This window comes from Schistocerca piceifrons, chromosome 6, assembly GCF_021461385.2.
Source record: "Schistocerca piceifrons isolate TAMUIC-IGC-003096 chromosome 6, iqSchPice1.1, whole genome shotgun sequence".
Lineage (NCBI taxonomy): Eukaryota > Metazoa > Arthropoda > Insecta > Orthoptera > Acrididae > Schistocerca > Schistocerca piceifrons.
Window position 1 is genome coordinate 410,817,146 of NC_060143.1, and position 24,694 is coordinate 410,841,839.

The 24,694-nt window shown below is 41.6% G+C and overlaps 1 protein-coding gene across 1 annotated transcript in view; it reads right to left on the reverse strand.

Moving 5' to 3' along the window:
- The window catches only part of LOC124803111 (protein sly1 homolog), a 245,983-nt gene that overhangs the window by 63,557 nt on the left and 157,732 nt on the right, over window positions 1-24,694 (reverse strand). The window contains 1 exon segment of the mRNA XM_047264268.1: window positions 14,667-14,802. Coding sequence (XP_047120224.1) covers window positions 14,667-14,802 — 136 coding nt within the window.

Below are 24,694 nucleotides of genomic sequence, written 5' to 3' on the forward strand. Positions count from 1 at the left end.
CCTGCCCTTAAATTCCCAGCAGTACAAGTGCGTCCTTGCACCCAGCAGAAAGACACTTCCTTCCCCAGTCACTGTAGCTGGAGGAGGGCATGTTTTGAACTCCTTTATCTGCTGGATACAAACTTTGCATAGAGTGAAGGGCACTCAGAAATCAGACGATACTAGAAAGTTAGAACTGGAAGAACATCTCATCTGCCCCTGTGCCTGCAAGATTGTTATATAATTCTGCATTGAAGACATTAAAGTCTTGAGGCAGTTGGACCTTGAGGATGCAATCCAGAAAAACAACAGAGCAACTGACTATGGTCCCCTGTTTAGACCCACCCATAAAGACAGCTACACAGCTGTGGTGCACTGAGGAAATGTCAGAAAATACTGCATTAAAAACAAAAGCAGCAGTGCAGTCTCTCCAGAACTGCACCAAATCTAAAATCACTTTGGGCTTCTGCAGTAACCAGGGCGGCAGGCAGTTAAAACCATGTATTTGAGGTTGTACTTGCTTCACAATGAGTTGCTCCAACACATGATGCATGTGGATCCCAAACAGCATTGTGCCTCATGGACTGTTGCAGAAAAGGCATTCCAGAGGCAGATGAGCAACAACATGGTATGTAGGTGAATTCGGAGCTGCAAGGAACTTGCATGCCTGATGCACCATGAGGAGCTGACGCTGGATGGTAAGTGGTGGTTCCCCGCCCTCAGCACAGAGACTGGGTATGGAACTGGTTCTACAAGCACCCATGGCCAGCCAAATCCCCCCAAGATGGACATCGACAATGTTCTTCAAATAAGATGCTTGCCGATCCTTATACCGTCCACCCATAGTTGAGCCGCGAATGTAGGAGCACTCTATAAAACTGGAGCAGACGTGCCCTGTCTGCGCCCCAAGACCTGTGGCTAAGGCACTTATGATATTCGTGCCTTCAGAATTCTTGCTTTCAGATCTCTTCGGTGTGCCCATGACAATTTGGCATAAAAAATGCCACCCAGAAACCTCTCTACGTATCTAAAATGAAGGATGGTGTCCCTCCTATGCAAGTCAGGTATATGACGACAATGTTTAAAATGAACACGCACACATTTATCTGCAGAAAAATGAAAACCTGTCTTTGCAGCCCACTCCTCTAACTTTTGCAATGTAAGCTGCAACTGATAGCTTACTGTTGCAACACTGGAGGAGGATCAAAAAACAGCAAAAGTGTCTACAAATAAGGAGCACTGTACAGGACTCCTTACCATAGACGTGATACTGTTTATGTTATATCCTAGCCAGTAATGCCACCCGAGCCCGCTGCCAAAAGGTTGGCAGCATCAAAGTCCGGACGCCGTCCGCATAAGCAGCGCCAGCGAGACAGGAAATCGCCACAAGTCTGCGCGCGCCACCGCTGGCTTCTGGTTTCTTAAGCGCTGGAGTCGCGAGCGCTAGGACAGTTCTGTATTCGCCGCTCAGTTGTATACTCGCCACCGAATTGTGTACTTGCTAGTCAGTTGTGTGTTCATCGCAGCAGAGTAGTTGTTTGTCGTCAGCCGACGCTGACCTAGCCGCTCCGACTCGAACTAGACAGATCTCTGTAGACACGGAGTTCACTACTGTGTTTCTGTATCTTCTTTAATAAAGATAAGTACCGACTTTTATTTAATCAGAGTGTTTGGGTTTTCATCTTTCTGTTCACTGTTCCAGCGGACCGGTCGGCCCGCTATTAAAAGTGTGGCGGTGACTTCGTAAGCCGTTTCTACAGCGAATTGTTTGTTGCTACGAACGCCGCCACAAAAGTTTATGGCTACAGCAAAGAGGGTAACACTAAAACACTGTCCTGACGGACATTATTCTCCTGTTCAAAATGATCTCACAGTGTGTCACCAACTCAAGTCCGAAAAATCCGCTGAGACAGGAAAGACCTAATGAAGATGGGGAGGTGGCCATGAAAGCCTCACTGATGGAGTTGTGCAAGAATAATTTGTATTGTTGAAATCACACGTGTTTTTTAAAACTTGTAAATTCAAGGTTCATTGTGAAAATGTTCATTTGCTGTGAAATATTAACTTCTGTAGTTTTAAAGAACTCTTTTGTATGTCACCAACCAGTATTGTATGCCTCACTGACATCAAAGAATATGCCAATACAGTGATGTTTACTTTTTTATTTGTTTGTTCTTAAACTGTACAGTCAGTGAGATGTAGCACGAGCTATGTCGTCAGCATCTAGTGTAGCCACATGCTGGTTGTTTTGTGGTGTGTGTGTGTGTGTGTGTGTGTGTGTGTGTGTGTGTGTGTGTGTGTGTGTTTGTGTTTCGAGGGGGGTGGGGTGGGGGGGGGGGGGGTGGAAAGCGTAGGAACAGAGCATCGAGCCAGTTGTGTGTCACAGTCAAGCAACTGAGTGCAATGTACACAAATTCATGAAGAATGAAGCTGATTTAAACTAGCCAGTTAATTTGAAAAGTACACAAAGGAATTACAGACCACTGAGCCACCCAAATACAGTGGTCATTGCAACTGCAGGACTATCCTAACACGCCTCCCGTCAGAACCAAATTCTCAACTTAGCCACAAATTAAAAAAGTAGTAAACATATATATTGAAAAATTTCAGTTGCATGAGCTGAAGCTATAGTTGCACCAGTATGCAGTACGAAACTGCACTGTGAGTGAAGATGTTACAGTCACCAACAATCTGGGGCATTTATAAGGGTAAATAGAGAACTTTGCTCCCAGTATTACAGGAAAAGTAAATTTTTTGAACAGCAGCTGGGCACTATGGAATATTTAACACTGATTTAGAATTTAGATGGAGGAAAATGGCAAATAAACAGAAATTATTAACTGAAAAGAATATATTCATGAAAAACGATTACAGTATTTATGGGTCATATAAAAATTACTGAATTGTGGGTTACTTTGAGCAGAGTTCAAGGGAAAGGGAGTTGTTATTGTGAATGCTGATGGTGAAAATGAATTTGTACCAAACACATTATTAACTTTTCAGTCTGGGATAAAATCTTCTGACTACCACGAGAATATTAACTTTGAAAACCCCGAGAAAAGGTTCAGAAACAAATTAATCCCAAGTCTCCCACCAAACTTCTTGTTGTTGTTGTTGTTGTTGTTGTTTTCAGTCCTGAGACTGGCTTGATGCAGCTCTCCATGCTACTCTATCCTGTGCAAGCTTCATCATCTCCCAGTACCTACTGCAACCTACATCCTTCCGAATCTGCTTAGTGTATCCATCTCTTGGTCTCCCTCTACGATTTTTACCCTCCACGCTGCCCTCCAATACTAAATTGGTGATCCCTTGATGCCTCAGAACATGTCCTACCAACCAATCCCTTCTTCTAGTCAAGTTGTGCCACAAACTTCTCCTCTCCCCAATCCTATTCAATACTTCCTCATTAGTTACGTGATCTACCCATCTAATCTTCAGCATTCTTCTGTAGCACCACATTTCAGAAGCTTCTATTCTCTTCTTGTCCAAACTATTTATCGTCCATGTTTCACTTCCATACATGGCTACATTCCATACAAATACTTTCAGAAATGACTTCCTGACACACAAATCTATACTCGATGTTAACAAATTTCTCTTCTTCAGAAACGCTTTCCTTGCCATTGCCAGTCTACATTTTATATCCTCTCTACTTCGACCATTATCAGTTATTTTGCTCCCCAAATAGCAAAGCTTCTGTACTACTTTAAGTCTCTCATTTCCTAATCTAATTCCCTCAACATCACCTGACTTAATTCGGCTACATTCCATTATCCTCGTTTTGCTTTTGTTGATGTTCATCTTATACCCTCCTTTCAAGACACTATCCATTCCATTCAACTGCTCTTCCAAGTCCTTTGCTGTCTCTGACAGAATTACAATGTCATCGGCGAACCTCAAAGTTTTTATTTCTTCTCCATGGATTTTAATACCTACTCCGAATTTTTCTTTTGTTTCCTTCACTGCTTGCTCAATATAAAGATTGAATAACATCGAGGAGAGACTACGACCCTGTCTCACTCCCTTCCCAACCACTGCTTCCCTTTCATGTCCCTCGACTCATAACCGCCATCTGGTTTCTGTACAAATTGTAAATAGCCTTTCGCTCCCTGTATTTTACCCCTGCCACCTTCAGAATTTGAAAGAGTGTATTCCAGTCAACATTGTCAAAAGCTTTCTCTAAGTCTACAAATGCTAGAAATGTAGGTTTGCCTTTCCTTAATCTTTCTTCTAAGATAAGTCATAGGGTCAGTATTGCCTCACATGTCCCAAAATTTCTACGGAATCCAAACTGATCTTCCCCAAGGTCGGCTTCTACTAGTTTTTCCATTCGTCTGTAAAGAATCCTTGTTAGTATTTTGCAGCCATGACTTATTAAACTGATAGTTCAGTAATTTTCACACCTATCAACACCTGCTTTCTTTGGGAATGGAATTATTATATTCTTCTTGAAGTCTGAGGGTATTTCGCCTTTATAATACATCTTGCTCAAACTTAGTGTTTGCTATTGCTAACACTTCATACCGTAACATTAAAGTTGATCCCTCTTCAACCTTCTCACCACACATGAGTTAACAGTGCTGGAAATTGTAAGTAACACTGAACAATAAGTTCACATTATGAACTTTGTCCTACAAAAAGTTGATTTTAAACTAAAAAACAAGAGAAAGATATGACAAAATGTAATATAGCAGCATATTATATCTACCACATAATACATTTATTGTACGTAAAAAAAGGAACATGCATTCCAGGCCAGTGATGATGCTTCCCGAATAAATGAAGCGAAACACGTATGGCAACAAACAAACTGCCTTCAATTGGTTGCACAGACAGTACATACCTCCAAGTATGTACTCTCTCTTTAAAAGGAATGAAGAAAGATTTCAGAAGTTTAATATTGATGCTCCGGTCAGTGAACATGGACATTCAGTGCTTAGATTACTTCCTTACCACCTGAATTTAAATGCAACTGAACTCATAAGCACTACAGCAAAAGAACACTAATGAAAGAAGAATGTGACATTCACTCTAAATGATGCAATTAAAAGTGTGGAAAAAGTTTCAGACAGTAGGTAAAGTTTAGCAGGATTCATGCTGCAGTCATGCGTGTAAATGCTAAGAAGAGTGTATTCTATTTGAAAAAACTCTTGACATGATGACAGAACAATTGCTCGCTAATTTATATGACCACAGCAGCAATAACAGTGTTAATAAACCAGCAATGATACAGGAAGTGACACAGAATGCACTGACATGGCAGTTAGCAACAGCAGCAACACCAACACAAGTGGAATCCACCAACTGTAGTCCTACACTACAGGTACATGTCATTTGACAGTATAATATTTTTAGGATAGATAGTTGCAGCACACTGCACTCTTCTTCTGGCAAGTGGCTCCCCTACTGTGGCTGTCGCCTTCTCCTTATGTGCAGCTTGTAGCTCTTCCTATACCTTGTAAACTATAATACTATGAAATGTTCAATATCTTTGAAAAAGGGAGTCGCAGACGAATAAAAACAGAAACCACATTCCAGCTCTAATAGAGAATTCAGAAAGAGTTTTGCCATATCCCAAGTTATTCAATTTGCAGCTGAGCTAGGAGTATAGAAAACAAAGGAGACATTTGGAAATACAATTGACGTTCAAGGAGAAGAAGTGAGAACACAAAGTTTTGCCAATGGCACTGTAATTCTGTAGTGACCTGCTCACTAACTTCAGCAATCCAGCAACCTAGGAAGCTTGGAGAGTTGCAACAGCAGCCAGAAGACTGCAGCTGCAATCCAGGGTGCGATTTGTGCTTTTACCAGTGGGGGGGATGTCTTAGGGGATTAGTAGAATTATATATGTTACTAGCTTGGACCGTGGCATTACGCATGATTAAACAGCTATTTATAAATAGATGTTAATGCCGAAACTCACTATTCACGGGTATGCACTATCAGAAAAGCCATCCCTTGTTATATCTTTAAAAGTACATTATAGGTAAAGATTATTTACAAAATCATCTACATACATGTATACGAGAGGAATTCAAAAAGTACAGGCACATTTGTGAAAAGCTGTACTTACTCTGATGTTAGAAAACTGAAACATATTAATAGTATTAATAGTAAGACTTACTAAAAACTTTCAGTGTTCGGCTCCACAAATTTAAATTATATGTAAAGTTTTACTCCAGTGCGTGGGAAATAAACATCCAAGGTTGGGATGCATAAATTAAAACCAGAGGAGGGGATGGTCTGATGCGGAGGGGGGGGGGGGGGGGAAATCCCCCCCCCCCCCATCTCCCCCTGCAAATCGCACACTGCTGCAGTCACAACTCGGTGCAATGTCATCACCCAATGCCTCATGGCTGATCCTGCCAGCTGTCAATGTGGGAAGCACTAATGCTGTCAGTTATGGTCGGTCAGTGGCTACTTATACAAGCTGATTGCTTGTGGCCCATAAATACAGCCCCTGATCTGCCCCCCCCCCCCCCCCTCCCAAAAAAAAGAAGGCATTGGTGTTAATCCGACACAGTAGCATCAGTCTGAAGTGCTGAACCTTTCAGACAGCTTGGTGTCTACAGTTTGATCATTGTCAGACTTGCTATAGGTGTGAACACTGTGTTGGAAGGACTGCCATAACAAACATATTGAACTAGTTGTAGCGCTTGGTTATTTACTGGAGTCAGTTCTTGAACCCTAGACAACAGTTTTCCGGGCTGCAGTGCAAAGGACAGCATCACTGCAGTTGCTGCCATTGCTGCTACTGCTCATAGCCCTGCAGTGTCCACCTCTGTCTAGGAACCATTGATTTAACAGATTCTGTTACGTGCATCTGATATATTGTTAGGCAGACCACCCTGACAACCCTCTGCTGTTCAGCTACATCTCTATTTCAACCGGTGACTGAAGTGGCACTGAATGTACTCTTCTGGTCACTGCTTAGCACACCAGTTTGGCTGGTATACAGAATCATGACTCCAGTGGACACGGTGTTGCTGGCATGTCTAACCTATCTGTGCATTTTCCCTCTCTATCTTTAATATCTAGTTGTTACAACATGTCAGTCAGTGAGAAAGTTACCATGCAACATACAATACAGCATCCTTTGGATCAGGTTATGTGTAAATAATTAGATAATTGTAGTTTGACTGTGGAGCTAAATAAGTTAAGGATAGCCAAAAGGGTGAAAACCTCACACATCTAGCCCATTTATCCCAGTACTGAAATTTACTACATCAGTTTTGGTCACATCATTCTGGAGGAAACCTAAAAATAATTACAGTTTTTCTTCAGAATTTGGGGGCTGCAGTGACTTTGGGTAAATGACCTAAAGACCAATCCATCATTCAACAAATACATCATCATCCAACAATCAACTGGGATAATTACAGTTTTGTTAGTGGTGAGCATGACAGGACATCCTGCAAAACATTAATAAATGCCTTCTCTGAAAACTACCTAGAACAAAAGGTTTGGTGCCCCACTCACAATGGGAATGCATTAGATCTAATGTCAACAGACAGACCTGATTTCTTTGACTGTATCCATATCACTGGTATCAGTGACCATGGGGCAGCTGTAGCAATGATTACCAAAGAACAAAGGACAACTAAAGCAAGTGGAAAGATTTATATGTTCAATCAACTACATAAAGAAGACGGAATGCTACATCTCAATGAGGAACTTCAGACTTTTAGCTCAGAACAGGTGCATATAGAGGAATTATGGCTCAAGTTTAAAAGCATAGTTAAGTATGCACTGGGTAGATATGTACTCATTAAAACAGTTCATGATGGGAAGGACCCTCCATAGTATACATACATGTAAACAAACTTCTACAGAAACAGAGACTATTGCATAATAGAAATAAAAAAAGCATATGGCCATAGACAGACAGATGCTAAATGAAATGTGTTTGGCTGTCAAGAGAGCAATGCACGAAGCCTTCAATGATGTCCATAGCACAATATTTTCAAAAGGCTTTTCACAAAACCCAAAGAAAGTTTGGTAATCTGTAGAGGCTTTTAGTGACACCAAAGTTAGTGTTGACTCACTCACTGATGAGACAGAAACTGAAACTGAGAGTAGCAAAGCATAAGCATAAATGCTCAATTCTGACTCTAAATGTTTCCTTACAAAGGATACCTTGGGAGTATTGCTTCAATTTAATTCTCGACTAATGTAAAGATGAGTGAAATGGATACTTGTGTCAGTAGCATTGATAAACAGCTGAAATCATTAAAATTGAATAAACCTCCAGGGCCGGATGGAATGCCTATCAAACTTTAAACTGAATTCATAGCTCCATCACCCCTCTTTTACCTATAATCTACCATCGATCCCTAGGATGAAAACGCCATTCCCAGTAGTTGGCAGAAAGTGCAAGTCATACCCATCTACAAGAAGGGTAGCAGAAGTGAACCATAAAATTACCATACAATATCCTTGACATCCATTTCTTGTAGAATCTTAGAACATATTCTGAGCTCAGCCAGAATGAATTATGTAGAACATGCCAATCAGCATAGCTTGCAAAAACATTCATATTGTTTCTCACATGACATATCAAAAGCCATGGAACAAGACAGTCAAGTAGATGCAGTATTTTTTGATTTCTAAAAATCATTTGACTCAGTGCCACATCTATACTTACTGTCAAAAATATGATGATATGGAGTATCAAACAAAATTTGTGATTAGATTGAGAATTTTTTGTTAGGGAGGTTGGAGCAAGTCTTCGACAGATTTACAGGTGACTTTGGGCATGCCTCAAGGAAGTGTGTTGAGACCATTGATGTTGTGTATTAACGACCTTCCAGACAATATTAATAGTAACCTCAGACTTTTTGTGAATGCCGCAGTTATTTACAATGAAGAACCCTCGGCAGGTAGCTGCACAAACATTCAGTCTGATCTCGATACGATTCCAAAGTTGTCCAAAGACTTAAAACTTTCTCTAAAAGCTGGAAATGTAAAATTTTGAATTAAAACTAAGACAGATGCAAATTATCCCTTGAAAACCTACTTGCAAAGTTTCTGGAACCAACTTTGAGTGATGAATCTAGGAATATTTTACAACCATCTACATATATGAAGTAATGATCTTTACAACAGGTAGCATCTTAAAAAAATATTTTCAAACAGAATTATGATTTGTATCATGTCAACTTATGAAGAAGCTTAAACTACATGTAAACACAGAAAGTACAAAGTTATGCAAAAGAAGTGTGTATCATACTGGAGTTACGTTATACAACCATAGGCCTCCTTACTTAAAATGCATATCACCATTAAATACAATAAAGGTAAAGTTGAAATAATTCTTGGTTGACTATTGCTTCTACTCTGTCTCTGAATTTCTGGATCATCAAAAGTAAACCTGATTTACTAAACATTCTTAATTAAATAATTATGTATTATATCACTTTATATTATTATTTACATTGATTGCATTGATCAGGTAGTTTACCTTAATAACTACTGTAATTATAAATATGATGTGTTACCTTGACTTGCCCTATATCTTTGCACAAACACCGCAGTACGTCACTTTATATTATGACATACTTTGATTGTGTTGCTCATGTAGTCACCTTTAAAAATTACTGTAATTATAAATTATGTTACCCTGATGTACAATGTGTACAGACAAGGCACTAAAATGATTTAGGGGACCAAATAAAATAAATAAATAAATAAATACATCTCACTCCCACAGGGATTGTGAAGACATGATTAGACCAGTTAAAGCACCCTCAAAGGCTTTTAAGCCATCATTCTTCCTTCACTCCATATACAAATATAACAGGAAGAAGGTTTAATAACTGGTCCAATGGACAGAACCTTCTGACATGCAATTCATGGTGGTTTGCTGAGTATAGATGTAGCTACAAATGTAGAATTGCTGGATCTAGAGCAGTTAAAACTGACAAGTGACCTACAAGTGTTTGTAACATTTCAAGAGAACCAAGTCACAAAGAACATGTGGTCTAAGCAAGACTATGTGTATTGCAAATAACTGGAATGATTGAAGAACAGTAGGAGCATGAACAGCATGAGGACATGAAGTGTATTTCATTTGCAGCCCAGCCATAATGCAGAACCCAGGATGGAATCCTTTGCTGGCAAACATGACATAAACAGAAAATTGATGACCCATGTTGTTTGTACGGTGAGGATGCTACATAAGGCACATGATGCAATACTGAAAGGACATGGCTGGTGGCATGTGACTATTCATCACACTGAAGAAGCATGCTTGTAGAAGAACAGGAGTAGGGAAGTTGAACAGTATGTACAACATTGTGTGTATTGCATTCCCCTTGCTAAATGCTTGAGAGCCAGAGTATCCTTATAGTGTTCACTGGAAGCAGACAAATCATTTCAGATCATTGGGGTAGACATTTACAGTCCATTTGCACAAAGACTTGCTCAGAATACATACATTCTAATGACAACTGACCAAGTCTCATTATATTTGGCTGTGGTGACCATACTGGACCACAGAGCTGAGACCTTCATGACAGTATGATATCACAATGGTTACTGAAGATTTGAACACCTAACACTGTTGACACGGACCATGGTTCAATAGTCATGTTAGAATTGCTGAAGCAACTGGGCAGACTCGTTGTGATAAAAAATTGTGAACTAGTGTCCGAATATAAAGGTCACATTGAGATGGTTCATTGGAACCACAGGAAAGATGCTCAGCCATTGGGTAAATGCCCAACACAATAACTGAAATGTGCTCCCATGCGTGCCGGCTACATGGGTGCACTGAGGCTCAAGCACTCACATACATAATCCTGTGGGTGTGCCGCACCCACAAAATTTTTAGTTTGATAAAAATAAAATAAATATTGCCCATTTGCCTTTATAAAAAAGTAATGAATCATTAAAACAGTGAGATGAAAGTTAAAATTTATGACCTCTAAAACATATCTGTTTGTTTCAGATGTCTTAGCAAAGGCAACCATGGAACACACTCCCCCATTCATTGCCTTTTACAGGCCAAGTCGAAGGCACTGTGAATGGAATCCCGTCCTTTTGGCTTGCTTTCATGTTTCCTTACAAGTGACAGGCTACAATACATCCATTTCATTTGTCAACAACTGTTTTGAAATATCTGCTTGCCAATATTGAGCAATAATAAAGAATAATCTGAGATACAAGGAAGCCGATTGTTACAGACAGCTTCAATAGTTATTTTTTTCTTAAACATAACAGCAATGAGGTTTGAGATTTCAGTGAAATTGCTTTTATGTAACTGTTTTGTTTGTTGAGACAATGGCTTCGACGGGTGCAGTGGCTTACATTGTAGACTGAAGACGTGTTACCGCAATAATAGCTAGAACAAAGAAGAGGGCCTACTGATGGGATGTATGGAACTAAAGCTCTTCACAAGCCAAAAATTTTCAGTTTTTATATGTTGCACAATTACTGAATGCGTGTGGAAAGCTGAAACATAATGAGTACTGCTTCTATACATACTTTCGAATTCGAACAGTTTCCTATTGTTGAAATGAGGTTAATTTTTAATAACATTTATCAGTATTAATAATTTTTGTTTAATACTTTGAATATATTAAATCAATTATGTCTTTGTTTTATTACATAGGATTTTACAACACAGTCCATTAAATTTCTATTTCTACTTGCTGTAATGGAAGTTGTGTTAGTTAATAATAGGCTATACATTTTATGTTAGGGGGTCAGGATTTTTATTTTTGCAGGCGGGTCCATAATGTGTATGTTATGCCTCTGAGTCTGTGGACTGTCAATGTACAATCGAACCCCAGTTTGATCTCATTTCTGTTACTTTTAAGCCAGCTGTGTTACCAACTGACCTAGGGCAATCTCAATGTATGCTTCTAGTACTGATATATTTTCCTTCATCACAGCACAGATCTTCATGACACAGGCAGAGTTCGTAAAAGAATATAAATGAAAGATAATATTTTAAAAAATATCGAGACTCCCCAGGCAGGAAACATTCTGCCATTTATATGCAGCCACAGAAATTTTGGAAAGTTGGTGCCCTTGTGTACTCCTGCCCTATGTAGAAACTGCCTGTAATTCTGAAGTGCATGACATCACAGGATTCTTCCTAAACAATGTTAGCTACAGCAGGAAAATGCCCCAGATTCCTGTTTTCTTCATGTGGGACATAAAATACACAATAGTAGTTTCCAGCTGTTATATCGTGTCTCTCAAGCTTTTATTGTGGTTTGCTAAGCTTCAATGGCTGGCAGCGAGGTTGGTGCAAACTGTCGTCTCTATTTATAGTGTTAAAGTGTTTTAATATTTTAAAGTCCTCTCTAATCTTGCCTGACAAAGTCTTGCTGAATTTTATTTTCTTCAAGCAGTCTTTCTGGTGGTCAGCCACTGGTAATTTGTTATGCTACCCAGGCTGCTGTGTAGCACTTTGAGTGCAGGATAAGACAGGCTGAACACACTGCACTGCAACTAAAAAGAATGTAACATTTTTGGTCACATCGTCCATTCATTTCTTTACCATTATTTATACAGTAAAATCATCAGTTTTATTAGGAGATTGTGGACAGAATTTCCAACAGCTGCAGCCGGGCACCTCTTGTGAGCTGTAACTGGTGCTGGAGCATAGAATCAATGATCTAGCATGTTGGGAATGGTGTGGTCACAAAATATGATAAAGCAGCTAGCTGCTGAAGATATAATGAAGTTAGCTGCTAAGCCATTTAACCACTGTCATTAAAAATTTGAGTAAAAAGGAATACAATTATAAACAATAATGGGAAAGCCTCAAACTAGATCGTTAATACAGCAAATTTATTATTTTAAACCAATCACAAACTTGCTGGCACCTTCATGTAGAGGATCTTCAAGCTCCTTCTGAGACACACTGCTTGTTGAAATTGACTGCCAGTGCCACCCTCATGAAACTGACTGCTAATAATATAAAATACACAAATATAGCAGAAGGTATCATCCCTACTAAATAAAGGAAGAGTAAGAGCTGTCATGCAATGATCTATTGGAAGCATGAGTGTTCGGAGATGTTGGCACTGAGTCATGCAAATGCAACCAACAGTATGTAATGTCCAATTCACTATTCTTCAGCAGGCAAAGTGCCAGTTGGAGTTAGGATTATGAATCTCCACATTAGTGATAGTATCACAATTGATTTTATCGCAACATAAGTGAATTCTGGACGAAGATGTACATTGCTGGGGAGTGCAGATAGCTGGTTTACATTTGTGAAGTTCTTTTTCGAGGGTTTCAGTGCAATTTATTACTCTTAATAAACATCACGTTATGGCATACTCGGACGGTAATTTCCTAGTTAATAATACCCTTTTCATAATATTGAAGGGTCCTCTACTTTTTTTTTTTTTTAAATTCAATTAGCATATTCATCTGTAAGGATAATGAAAGAACAAAATTAGCATGGAAATCACAGACATCAACTTCACTTCAATTCATGGGTGGTGCTCCAAGACAAGAGTTACAGCAAAATACGAGTTAAGGATACATACGATTGTTTCACAGAATAACCCTACTTTAATAGTGTTTACAAAGAGTTTACCCCCAAGCATCAAAAGACTGATGGAGTGGGCAAAAAGGAGGCAGGAGATTAGTTACAAAGTATTTATCGCTAATACAACTATCGTACTTAAAGATCTATCATGGACACAGTTTCCATCCCTACGTCACTCCAGAGGTCACTCTACTGCAAGCAACACTGACATCTCTACTCAGCAGCGTAACAAAAGAATTGGAAGTATCTATATTGTACTGTTCATAAGCACATTAAAGTGCACAGCTCCTGAATTAGGTTTCTGGACAGTATCAATAATACCAATCTACAGCTATCAAAGCCTCTCCATTTGACTAAAAACATTTTCCAGCTACAAACTGCTTTATATGTGGGAATACATGGACAAATCCCTTCAACTTTCTCATTATCAAAGAACTTGATTGGGCAGGTACCCTGTTATGAAAGCTTTTTTCCATTTCTTTCATTTCACACATAATCTCATACACTTTTTAAACAAGCTGGTCCAGAAGACTTGTGTAGTGTTTGCCAGTTATTGTTATGATCTCCGCATGGTAATTCCCATAAACGAAACCAACATCACCTTTTCCATTGCACTTGCACCAGCTATTTCCCCTGCTTTGATACCCTATTCATTTCTGTTATGAAGTGGCAGACTTGTGACTTAGGTACTGTAACTAATATTTGCTCAAAATCATACTGATTTTTTTTATTGTTAAAATTTTATTAAGAAATTTGTTTTCATCATTGTCTGGAACAAAGATTGTAATGTTTGCCTTTGGTGTTTATGGTGAAAAATAATACCCAGATTCAGTATCTTACAGTGATCTCTCCTCATGAAGTCACATTGCAATTCATACTTTCAGTTTTTGGTAACTACTTGCAGGCAAAGGATCTATTTTATCATTCAGGTACTGCATATTGTACTGGGGAGGATGGGAGGCCCACACCTTCAAAGAAGTGAAAGTTGGAGACAATTTGAAACAAGTACAGAAACATTACTTGGCAGACTGTTTTGTGTGGCGATCTGCAAATCCCACCATTTCAACCTACTACTCAATTTCATCAAACATACTTTAATTTCCTGGGATGTTTCTCAAATTCAGTATAAAAAAATCCCAATAATCCTTTTTTCCATTTATCAGAACTACATACAAACCAGTTGCAATGGTGGTGTGCATGTCAATCAGGCGTTTTTTCTCCATCAGTTGTGGCAACGAGTTCACAGCAGATGTAAGTTTCGCTGTGTTATCCGAAACCATTGAAAAGGCAGCATCGCTTTCATTGTCTATTCCCTGAAAGATGTGGTCAAGTAAAAATAAAAATTTTAGTTAAGTACAGGCAGCAATTAATCGTAAGCAGAGTAACTGCTCCATCATATGGGAGTAGAAACATTTCATTTATGTCATAAATGAATTATGAAAAGTCTACAAATCTCTATACGCAATGAAGTTGCTATTAAAATGATGAACAATGAAATTATGTCACACCATATTCTAAGTGTAAGAATGACATCAATTGTAACACCACTGAAACCATTGTGTTCTCTTAGTTTCCCAGTCCCTGAATATATCTTTTAATTGTTCAGATTTTAAGACAAGAATTTTGTAAACCTCACTGATGAATAAGCGTGTTCTACAGTACATAAATAATTTTTCATCATAAATTTATCTGCTCCATGTACAACAATATTTTCAGTGTGATGAATCCACTGAAAAGTACTGTCTGGTAAATAATACATTAAATAATAAGAAAGAGGGACACCACAAGTTCTATAATTCTTCCTTCCAGCCCAGAAACCACTCTTCTTACAGCATACATCTGTGTGACAATGACAGTATGCATTAGCCACATTGTATAACAACTGTTGCGCAACCCCACTTGGTGAAACATATGCCACTGAAGTGACAAGACAAGAAAGGTACGATAAAATAAAGTCATATAATTAATTTTTTGTGTGTTTGCTGGTACACGTCTGCAGTGCCGGTACACATGGAAATCCCCATCCCATATTGGCATAGCAGGCCACTGGTGGGGCCAAAAGAAAATGGAGCAGCCCATTGATGAAATGGAGTATGGGGATGTGATTAGTTTTCTGCATTTGAAAGGGAACAACACTGCAACAATGGATACTGAGTTGATGGAAATGTACGGCAACAATGCACCATCATATGACATGGTGGTTAGGTGGTGCAGATGCTTCCAGTGAGGTCAAACAAGTCTGAATGACATAGAATAAAGTGGCTGACCATTTTCCTGTGTACAACCAGAGAAGCAGAAGTACTGGTGCTTGAAGACTGACATATCACTATTGAGGCAATACTGGAAAAAGTGAGAAACAGTCATCAACCAGTTTTCAATATCTTGCGTGATATTTTGGACATGATAAAGGTCGCTGCTCACTGGGTTCCACGATTGCTCATACTCATTCAATATTTGCTGCATAAAGGCAGCAGTGGAAACGTTGCAGCTGTGTCGTGCCAATTCACATGATTTCTTTGGTCACTTAATGACCTTGAATGAGTGCTGGGTGTATCACTCTGACATCACGACAAAAGTTCGAAGCAAGCCATGGAAATCTGTGGATTCAAAATTGCTGAAAAAGGCATAGACCCAACCATAATCCGGTAAGGTGATGCTGAGTGGTTTTGGGACTGCCATGAAATGATGATAACAGATTATGCACATTCTGCCACCTTCCCCATATATTCTCCTGATATGGCGTCCAATGCCTTCATCACATTTCCTCATATGAACGTATCATTGCATGGCACTACTATCTTTGTCAATACTGCATTACACAAATCATTTACACTGGTTGCACTATAGAGGAGCCTCTGGAAAGAAATGCAATAAAAATGAATGAAATTAAATTATCAATAATTAAATATTATCGTGGTAATATAAACCACATTATAACCATCCCCATTACCATTATGGTTTATGCCTGTGGGCCTGTTCCTTCTTGAAGGGCAATTATACTCCTAAGAAATTAAGGATCTTCTTACATTCTATTAGAACACATTTTAGTAAAATTCTTGGAATTCTGTTAATGTCTACCAATTCAATACTTTGTTCCGTTTTGTTTATTGCCTTGTATTCCATCATTTATACAGAAAATGTTTAGTTCCTGTTGTATATCAATTTTATTTTTATGCAAGTGTGTCTAGTCTCCCACACATCTTAAAAATTTCATTTCATCAATTTCTAATTTTTTATTCTCTCATCTATTTACTGTCCAGAGCTCCAGGTGTTTGTTAATACTGGGACTGCTTTCACCTTACAAAATTTTATTTGTGTTAATTTATGAGCTTTCTCCATCAACATTCTGTTAAATACAGCATAGACAAAAAAAATGCTGATTTTATTGGTAAGCTCCACTTTCTCACAGAAAGGTTAAGTTGTATATTAAGCAATGGAAAATCCAGGATGGAATAATGACAATATTACAAAATAACAGATTGCTACTCAACAAAAAGACTGTCAAACAAGCAACATTTTGCCCAAAAAGGCCTTCATCAGAATTAGACAAAATACACAATCACAACTCACACACATTATCATAGTCTCTGGCTGCTGAGGCCAGACTGCGAGCAGCAGCACATGAGAGTAGATGCAATCTGAGTGGGGAGGGGGGGGGGGGAGGGAGGGAGGGATAAGGAGGAGGGAGGAGGGATAGCAGGATAGGGGTCGGGGATGGTAAAGCGCTGCTTGTGGTGGCATACAGGGATGAGGTGGAGAGTGGGTAAGACAGTTGGTGGGGAGGAAGGGGCAGTAGAAAAGAAGAGAAGTAAAAAGAGTATGGCTGCATTGATGGAATAGAGAGCTATGTAGTGCTGGAATGGGAACAGGGAAGGGGAGGGGTGGGTAAAGGACGATGACTAATGAAGTTGAGGGCAAGAGGGTTACAGAAACATACGATATATTGGAGTGAGAGTTCCCATCTGCACAATTCAGAAAAGCTGGTATTAGTGGGAAGGACCCAGATGGCACAGACTGTGAAGCAGTCACTAAAATGAAGAATGCTGTGTTGGGCACCATGCTCAGCAATTGGATGGCCATTCATGTGGACAGACAGCTTGTTGGTTGTCATGCCCAAGTAGAACACAGCACAGTGATTGAAGCTTAGTTTGTAGATCAAATGACTGGTTCCACAGGTGGCCCTGTGTTTGATCAGACAGTGATGCTTGTGACCCCACCGGAATAGATGGTGTGCACAAAAACAACTAAGGTCATACACTCCCATGTCAGAACTGTCGAACATGAAGACAAAGACAGGAGTTAAAAATGACTACATGTTAATCCTAATCGATGGAAGAGAAGACAGCTGAAACCAGGGATGTGGAGAAAGGTCTATAAAATACGCCATTGATAAATGGAGGTCCTGAACTAAAAATTAAATGACGTTCACCATATTGCTACAAAGAATAACGAATAAAACGCAGTCAACAGCCTGTGCATCGTCCACTAAAATAGCCAATAACTCAAATGGCAAACACAAATGAGAACATAACTGGTTACAAAACTGGCATTCTGTCAGGAAATGGTGGACCATCAAAGGTTGAGCGCAATGAGCACAAAGTGGTAGAGGAGCACCACTTGACAGATGGCAATGACTAAAAAGACAGGGCCTGATACGCAACCTAATTAAAATGATCTTCTCATGGCGAGAGGGCCGAGAAGAGGTTGTGCAAGCTGTTGGGAGAGGCATAATAACACAGAGCTTGTTCCCATGAAGGGAAGACCAGTGTTGACGGCAAAATGACACCACCTGCTGACACATGGCAACAGAGAGACCATAGGAGGGAATGTAAGAACTAGCAGACTGAGGTACAAGGACTCCAGCCTTGGTAGCAGCGTCAGCTGCCTCGTTTCCTGTCAGACCAATGTGACCAGGAACCCACATAAACATCACAGTGGCACCATGAAGAGTGAGCAAGTGACAGCTTTCCTGGATCCATTGCACTAAGGGATGGATGGTGCGCAGTGCACAGAGGCTTTGAAGGGCACTGAGAGATTCGGAGCAGATGATGCAATTGAAAAGTCTGTGTCACCATATGTAAGTGTGGCCTGATACAAGGTGAAGCATTCTCCTGTAAATAATGAGCAGAGTTCAGGAAGCCGATACCAAAAAGCATCAATGACAATGATGAAGGCACACCAGACACTACAGTGAGTCCCAGAGCCATCCATATACATATAGGAAATATCGCGAAGTTTTGTGTGAAGGTCGTGAAACAGAAGGCAACAGAGCGAGGCTGGAGTAGTGTCCCTAGGAAGCGAATGAAGGCCAAGGTAATCATGGGCCAACCCATGAAGCCAAGGTGGTGAAGGCTTCATACCCACTGGGAAAGTTGCATGGGGCATGAAGTTAAGCTGCCGCAGCAAGAGCGAAAGCGAACTCCAGGAGATAACAGAGAAGAGGGACGTGCCCTATACTGGCGATCAAATGAGTCCTCGAAGAAGGAGGCATATGATGGGTGGCCATGCATGACACAAAAATGTCTTGCATATCTGCTGAGGAGGAAGTCATGGCGGTAGAACAGCAGTAGTTCACCAGCTTTTGCGTACAGACTCTCAGTCAGGCTAGTGTAGAAAGTGCCAGTGGCCAAATGGATGCCACCATGGTGGTTAGTGTTGAGACGGCATAACAGGGACTGATGTGCAGATGCATAAACGAAACACCCATAGTCTAGTTTCAAATGGACAAATGACTGATACAAATGGAGGATGGTTCGATCTGCCCCCAGGAAGTACTACCAAGGACACATAAAACACTGACTGACCACATACAACAGGCTGCCAGGTAAGACATGTGGGAAGACCAACAAAGCTTCCTATCGAGCTTCAATGAATGGAAGAGCAACGGGCCTAAGATGTAAAGACGGTGGAAGAAACCAATTGTGCCACCAGAAATTTGTACAAACAGTTTTGTCAATGGAAAAATGAAAACCATTGTGGATGTTCCATGAGTAAAGACAATCAAGACAGCGCTGAAGATGCCCCTCAATGAGACAAGTCCAGAGAACTGCAATAGATGGCAAAATCTTCAACAAAAAGGGAGCCGAAGATGCCATATGGGAGACAGGCCATTATAGGGTTAATGGCAATAGCAAAGAGGATGATGCTCAGCACAAAACACTGAGGCACACCTTTTTCCTGGATAAAGGTGTCCAACAAGGCAGAACTCATGTTTACCTTGAAAACTCGGTTTTTTAAAAACTCCTCAAGGAAACAAGACATGTGGCCATGGAAGCCACACATGTAGAGCGTACAGAAGAACCAGTCCTCCAGCAGGTGTCTTAAGCTTTTTCCAAATTGAAAAACATGGCCACAGTCTGGGATTTCTGTAGAAAATCATTCATGATTTGGGTGGACAAAGTAATGAGATGGTCAACTGCAAAATGCAGAGCTCAAAATCCACATTGTGCAGCTGTTAGTAAACTGCGAGACTTGAGCCACCATACCAACCGGGCATGAATCATACATTCCATCACCTTGCAAACATAGCTGGTGAGAGAAATGGGGCAGCATCTAGAAGGAAGGTGTTTGTCCTTACTGGGATGGGTATGACAGTGGCTTCACACCAGCATCTGAGAAATACACCAGATGTGGTTGTACGTATAAATCAGGAAGTGCTTGCCCACAAGAGAAAGGTGTTGCTACATCTGAATGTAAACATCGTCTGGCCCTGGGGCGGAGGATCGGGATGAAGTGAGAGCATGATCTAGCTGCCTCATAGTACAGGTGGCATTGCAGCACACATGATTTAGAGAGGAGAAGTGTATCTCTCAAGCCTCCTGCACTCATTTCTGATGTAGGAGGGCTGAGTTATAGTGGGAGGAGCTCGAAATCTCCACAAAATGGCGGACAAAGGTGTTGGAGATAGCAATAGGGTCCACTATGACATGATCTGCTACTGTCAGGCCGGAAATTGGGAAATGGATATTGGTCCCAGAGCGTCATAAGAGATTGGTCAACACGGTGGAAGAGGGAGCGGAACTGTTAAAAGAACTGGTGAATGAAATCCAGCTAGCATTTTTGCTATCCCAAAGAATGCAATGACACTGTGCACACAACTGTTTATAATGAATGCAGTTTTCCATCGTAAGCTGCCATTTGGGGCTGTAAATTGGTGGGATAGGATTCAGCAAACGCTTAGCACATGGGAAATGGTCGATCGAGTGTGTCAGAGAGAACAGACCACTCGAGATGATGGGCAAGCTGGGCAGTACAGAAGGATAGGTCCAAATGGGAATGTGTGTGCACGAAGCCTGAAAGTAACGTGGGCACTCCTGCGTTACGGCAGAGGAAGTTAAATTGATTGGGAAGCTCAGCCAAGAGGGCAACTCTCGGACAGGTTGTGGGAAAACCCCAAAGGGTATAGTGTGCATTAAAGTCATTGAGCAGCGAAAAGGGATGAGGAAGCTGCCCAATAAACTGGAGGAAGTCTATCCTGGTGACATCGAATGATGGAGGGATGTAAACGGTACAAAGGGAAAAGGTCAAGTGAGGAAGGAAAAGACAAACTGCAACAGCTTGAAGGCAGGTAGTCAGGGAGATGAGTTGACAATAAATGTCATCCAGTATGTGCAGCATGACTACCCCATGAGATGGAATGGAGTCCTATGGAGGGAATGTCAAAACAGACTGGGAAGAAATGCGAGAATTCAAAGCAGTTGTGAGAAACCAATTTTACTTCCTGGAGTAAGAGAACAAGCAGACGTTGCGATTCTAAGCACAGCTGGAAATCCTCATTGTTTGATTGAAGACCACAATCGTTCCACTGAAGGAAAGTCATAATAAAGAAAGGGAAGGAGCGAAAAAATGAAGAGGTGTCACCTAGGCGGCTGCCGAGTGCCAACCTTCAAAGACTCATTGCTACAGGGCACAGAGGCTGGAGGACCCTGCTCCATGAGATCTACAGAGGCATCGGCATTCTCCCTCTGTCGATCTGTGGAGTCCGGGACAGAAAAATGGACGGCGGTGTGCACCGGTGACACGGAGGTTGGCCAGGCGAGAGTATCACGTGGCGACACTGCCGAAGACGATCTTCGAGTCAGTGAAAGAGATGACCATTTGCCTTTGTTTGACTTCTTGGAGCATTTCTGTTTGGCAGAGGAAGACTCAGATGATTGTTGGTTGGAGGGATGTAGGAAGTCTTCATGGGAGTATTTCTTCTGTTCTTTCTGGCCTGCTGGTTGTGTAGCAGGCGACTTTGAGTCTGGGAGGCGAATGTTGGGTGGCTTGTTGCACAGCTGGACAAGGAGACGGCGATGCTACCATGACATTGGGTGATTTCACAACTGCAGTGCCGACTTTTAGGTCACATGTCTGCGTGGCCATCTCCTTCATGGAGTGTGATGTAGCATGAACAGTACTGTAAGTGCCAGATGGTAGAACACAGGGTTTATGGCTAGCCAATAACCTGCGAGTGACAGGGTAAGGCACTTCTTCCTTTATCTGGATCTCCTGGACAGCCCGCTCATCAAGATACACGGGACAATCTTGAGGGGAGGTGACATGGTCACCATTGCAGTTGATACAGCAGGGGGGGGGGGGAGGGAAGCGAAGAATTGCCCTTGTGTGCATCCCTACCACAGGTTACACATTTGGCCAGGCGTCAACAGAATATTTGAGTGCGGTTGGTTGAAACAATGGCACTAGTAGCCATGCATCGGGTTTGGAATGTACTGTCAGACTGAAATAACTTCATTGCCTGCTTTGATCTTGGACGGAAGCACCACTCTATCAAAGGTGCGAAAAGGAGTGCATATGGGCACTTAGGATGCATCTACCATTTTCATCACCCAATGGATGGCAATGACATCCTGATCAGAGAGTTGTGTTTGGATTTCTGCCTCTGTCAGACCATTGAGCAGCCTAGTGTAAATAACACCACAGGAAGAATTCAGAGTTCTATGGGACTTAACACGAACAGGATAGCCATGGAGAAGTGAAACGGCAAGCAGTTATTGTGCTTGAAAATCAGAAGTGGTCTCCAAAGGCAAAGTGCCATTGCATAAATGAGAGCAGGATTTAACCAGGCTGGCAACTGCATCAACACCATTCTGAATAAGAAACGGATTTACCTTTGCAAGGGATTGACTGTCTTCAGTACGCGAAACCACGAGGAAACGTGGTGCAGCTGGGAGCGTCTTTGAATTGTGAGCTTCATTCCGTTTACATTTGGTAGATGTGGATTGAAAAGATGATGATTGGCTCATTGCAAGAAAATCCCCCATAATTGCTGGTATCTCCGATGGCGACCTCCTTCCAACTGACCACCAGCGTCCCCCCCCCCCCCCCCCCTCCCAGGGTTGGTTTAAAAAGAGGGAGGGGTGCAAGGGGACCGAACTGTGAGGTCATCGGTACCTTGTTTGCAATGGAACAATTACACAAGGGAAAGAAGAAAACAAAGAAGATGTACGGCACAATAACAGGAGAAAGGAAGAACCAGAAGAACGACAGAAGGACAACAAATACTACAATGGACAAAACTGGACAAGAAACAGTGAAAAAGATTAAAAACAAGAAAGCAGACAACCGTGGCAGTCTGACCATGAGGATAAAAAAGAAGAAGCCAGCCACTCTGCAACACATTAAAACCTCCACCCTAAAAGCACTACCGTGGAGGACACAGAGGGACAAAGGACATGTGCTAAAACTCAGATCAAATGATAAAACCCACCCTCACGAGTAAAATGTAAAAGTAAAGCTGCTGTTGAGGCACTGTCACCCAACACAGAAGGTAGGGTGCTGGGAAAGTTAAAAGTCCGCCACAGAACGGCTAAAAGTGGGCAGTCCAGCAAGAGGTAGACGACTGTCATTTGGCAGCCACAGAGACACTGAGGTTGGTCCTCGCGACAGAGGAGGTAACCACATGTGAGTCACACTTGGCCAATGCCCAATGCGGGGCTAACAAAAGACAACTGATTCCCTGTGAGAAACCCACAGGGAAGACTTCCACACATTCACAGTCTCCTTAATGACACACAGTTTGTTGTGCATACTGTTACGCCACTCCGTCTCCCAAAGCCAAAAACGCAGGTCGGTTTCAGAGATGCCCACGTCCAGGAGCGGTTTCCGTGTAGCCTGTTTGGCCAGCCTGCTGGCAAGTTCGTTGCCTGGGATTCCGATGTGTCCTGGGGTCCACACAAACATCACTGAACGACTGGACCATTCCAGGGCAGAGATGGAAACCTGGATGTTCACTACCAAAAGATGGCGAGAGTAGCATGGTTGATAGCTTGTATGCTGCTCAGGGAGTCAGGCCAGAGAAGAAACAACTCACCAGAACAAGAACGGATGTACTGAAGTGCATGAGATATGGCCACAAGCTCTGGAGTGAATACACTGCAGCCAGCAGGCAAGGAATGCTGTTCAATATGGTCTCTGTGGACATAAGCGAAGCCAACATTACCATCAGCCATTGAGCCGTCAGTGTAAACAACTTCAGAGTCCCGGAACACATCAAGAATAGGGAAGAAGTGACAGCGGAGAGTGGTGGGGTTAACAGAGTCCTTAGGGCCATGCAAAAGGTCCAGAGGAAGCTTCGGCCGGGGTGTACACTATGGAGGTGTACGTGACTGGACCTCAAGTAGAGGTGGTAAAGGGAAGGACTCCATTTCGGAGAGAAGGGATCGCACGTGAACTGTAATCATGAGCCCTGACCTGGGCCGCCGATGCAGGAGATGCAGATGGGAAAAGGAGATGGTAATTTGGATGCTCAGGATAACTACGAATGTGTGCAACATAACTGGTAAGCAGCTGCTTGTGTCGGATCCACAATGGAGGGACTCCGGCCTCCACAAGGACACTGCTCACTGGACTCGTTTTAAAAGCTCCCATTACTAGACGAACACCACAGTGGTGCACTGGGTCAAGTAAACGCAATGCTGAGGGTGCCGCCGAACCATAAACCAGAATCCCATAGTCCAGGCGGGATTGAATAAGGGCTCTGTAGAGTTGCAGCAGTAGAGTATTGAGTTGCTGCTAGCACTCCCACTTAAACTGACAAAGGTGAGGTAGCTGGGTCAATCGGGCGTTGAAAACCAGTCCTAGGAAACGATACATCTCCACTACAGTGAGTGGATCATCATTAAGATAAAGTTCAGGTTCTGGATGAACTGTATGATGCTGACAGAAGTACATGAGACACTACTTCATGGCTGAAAACTGGAAGCT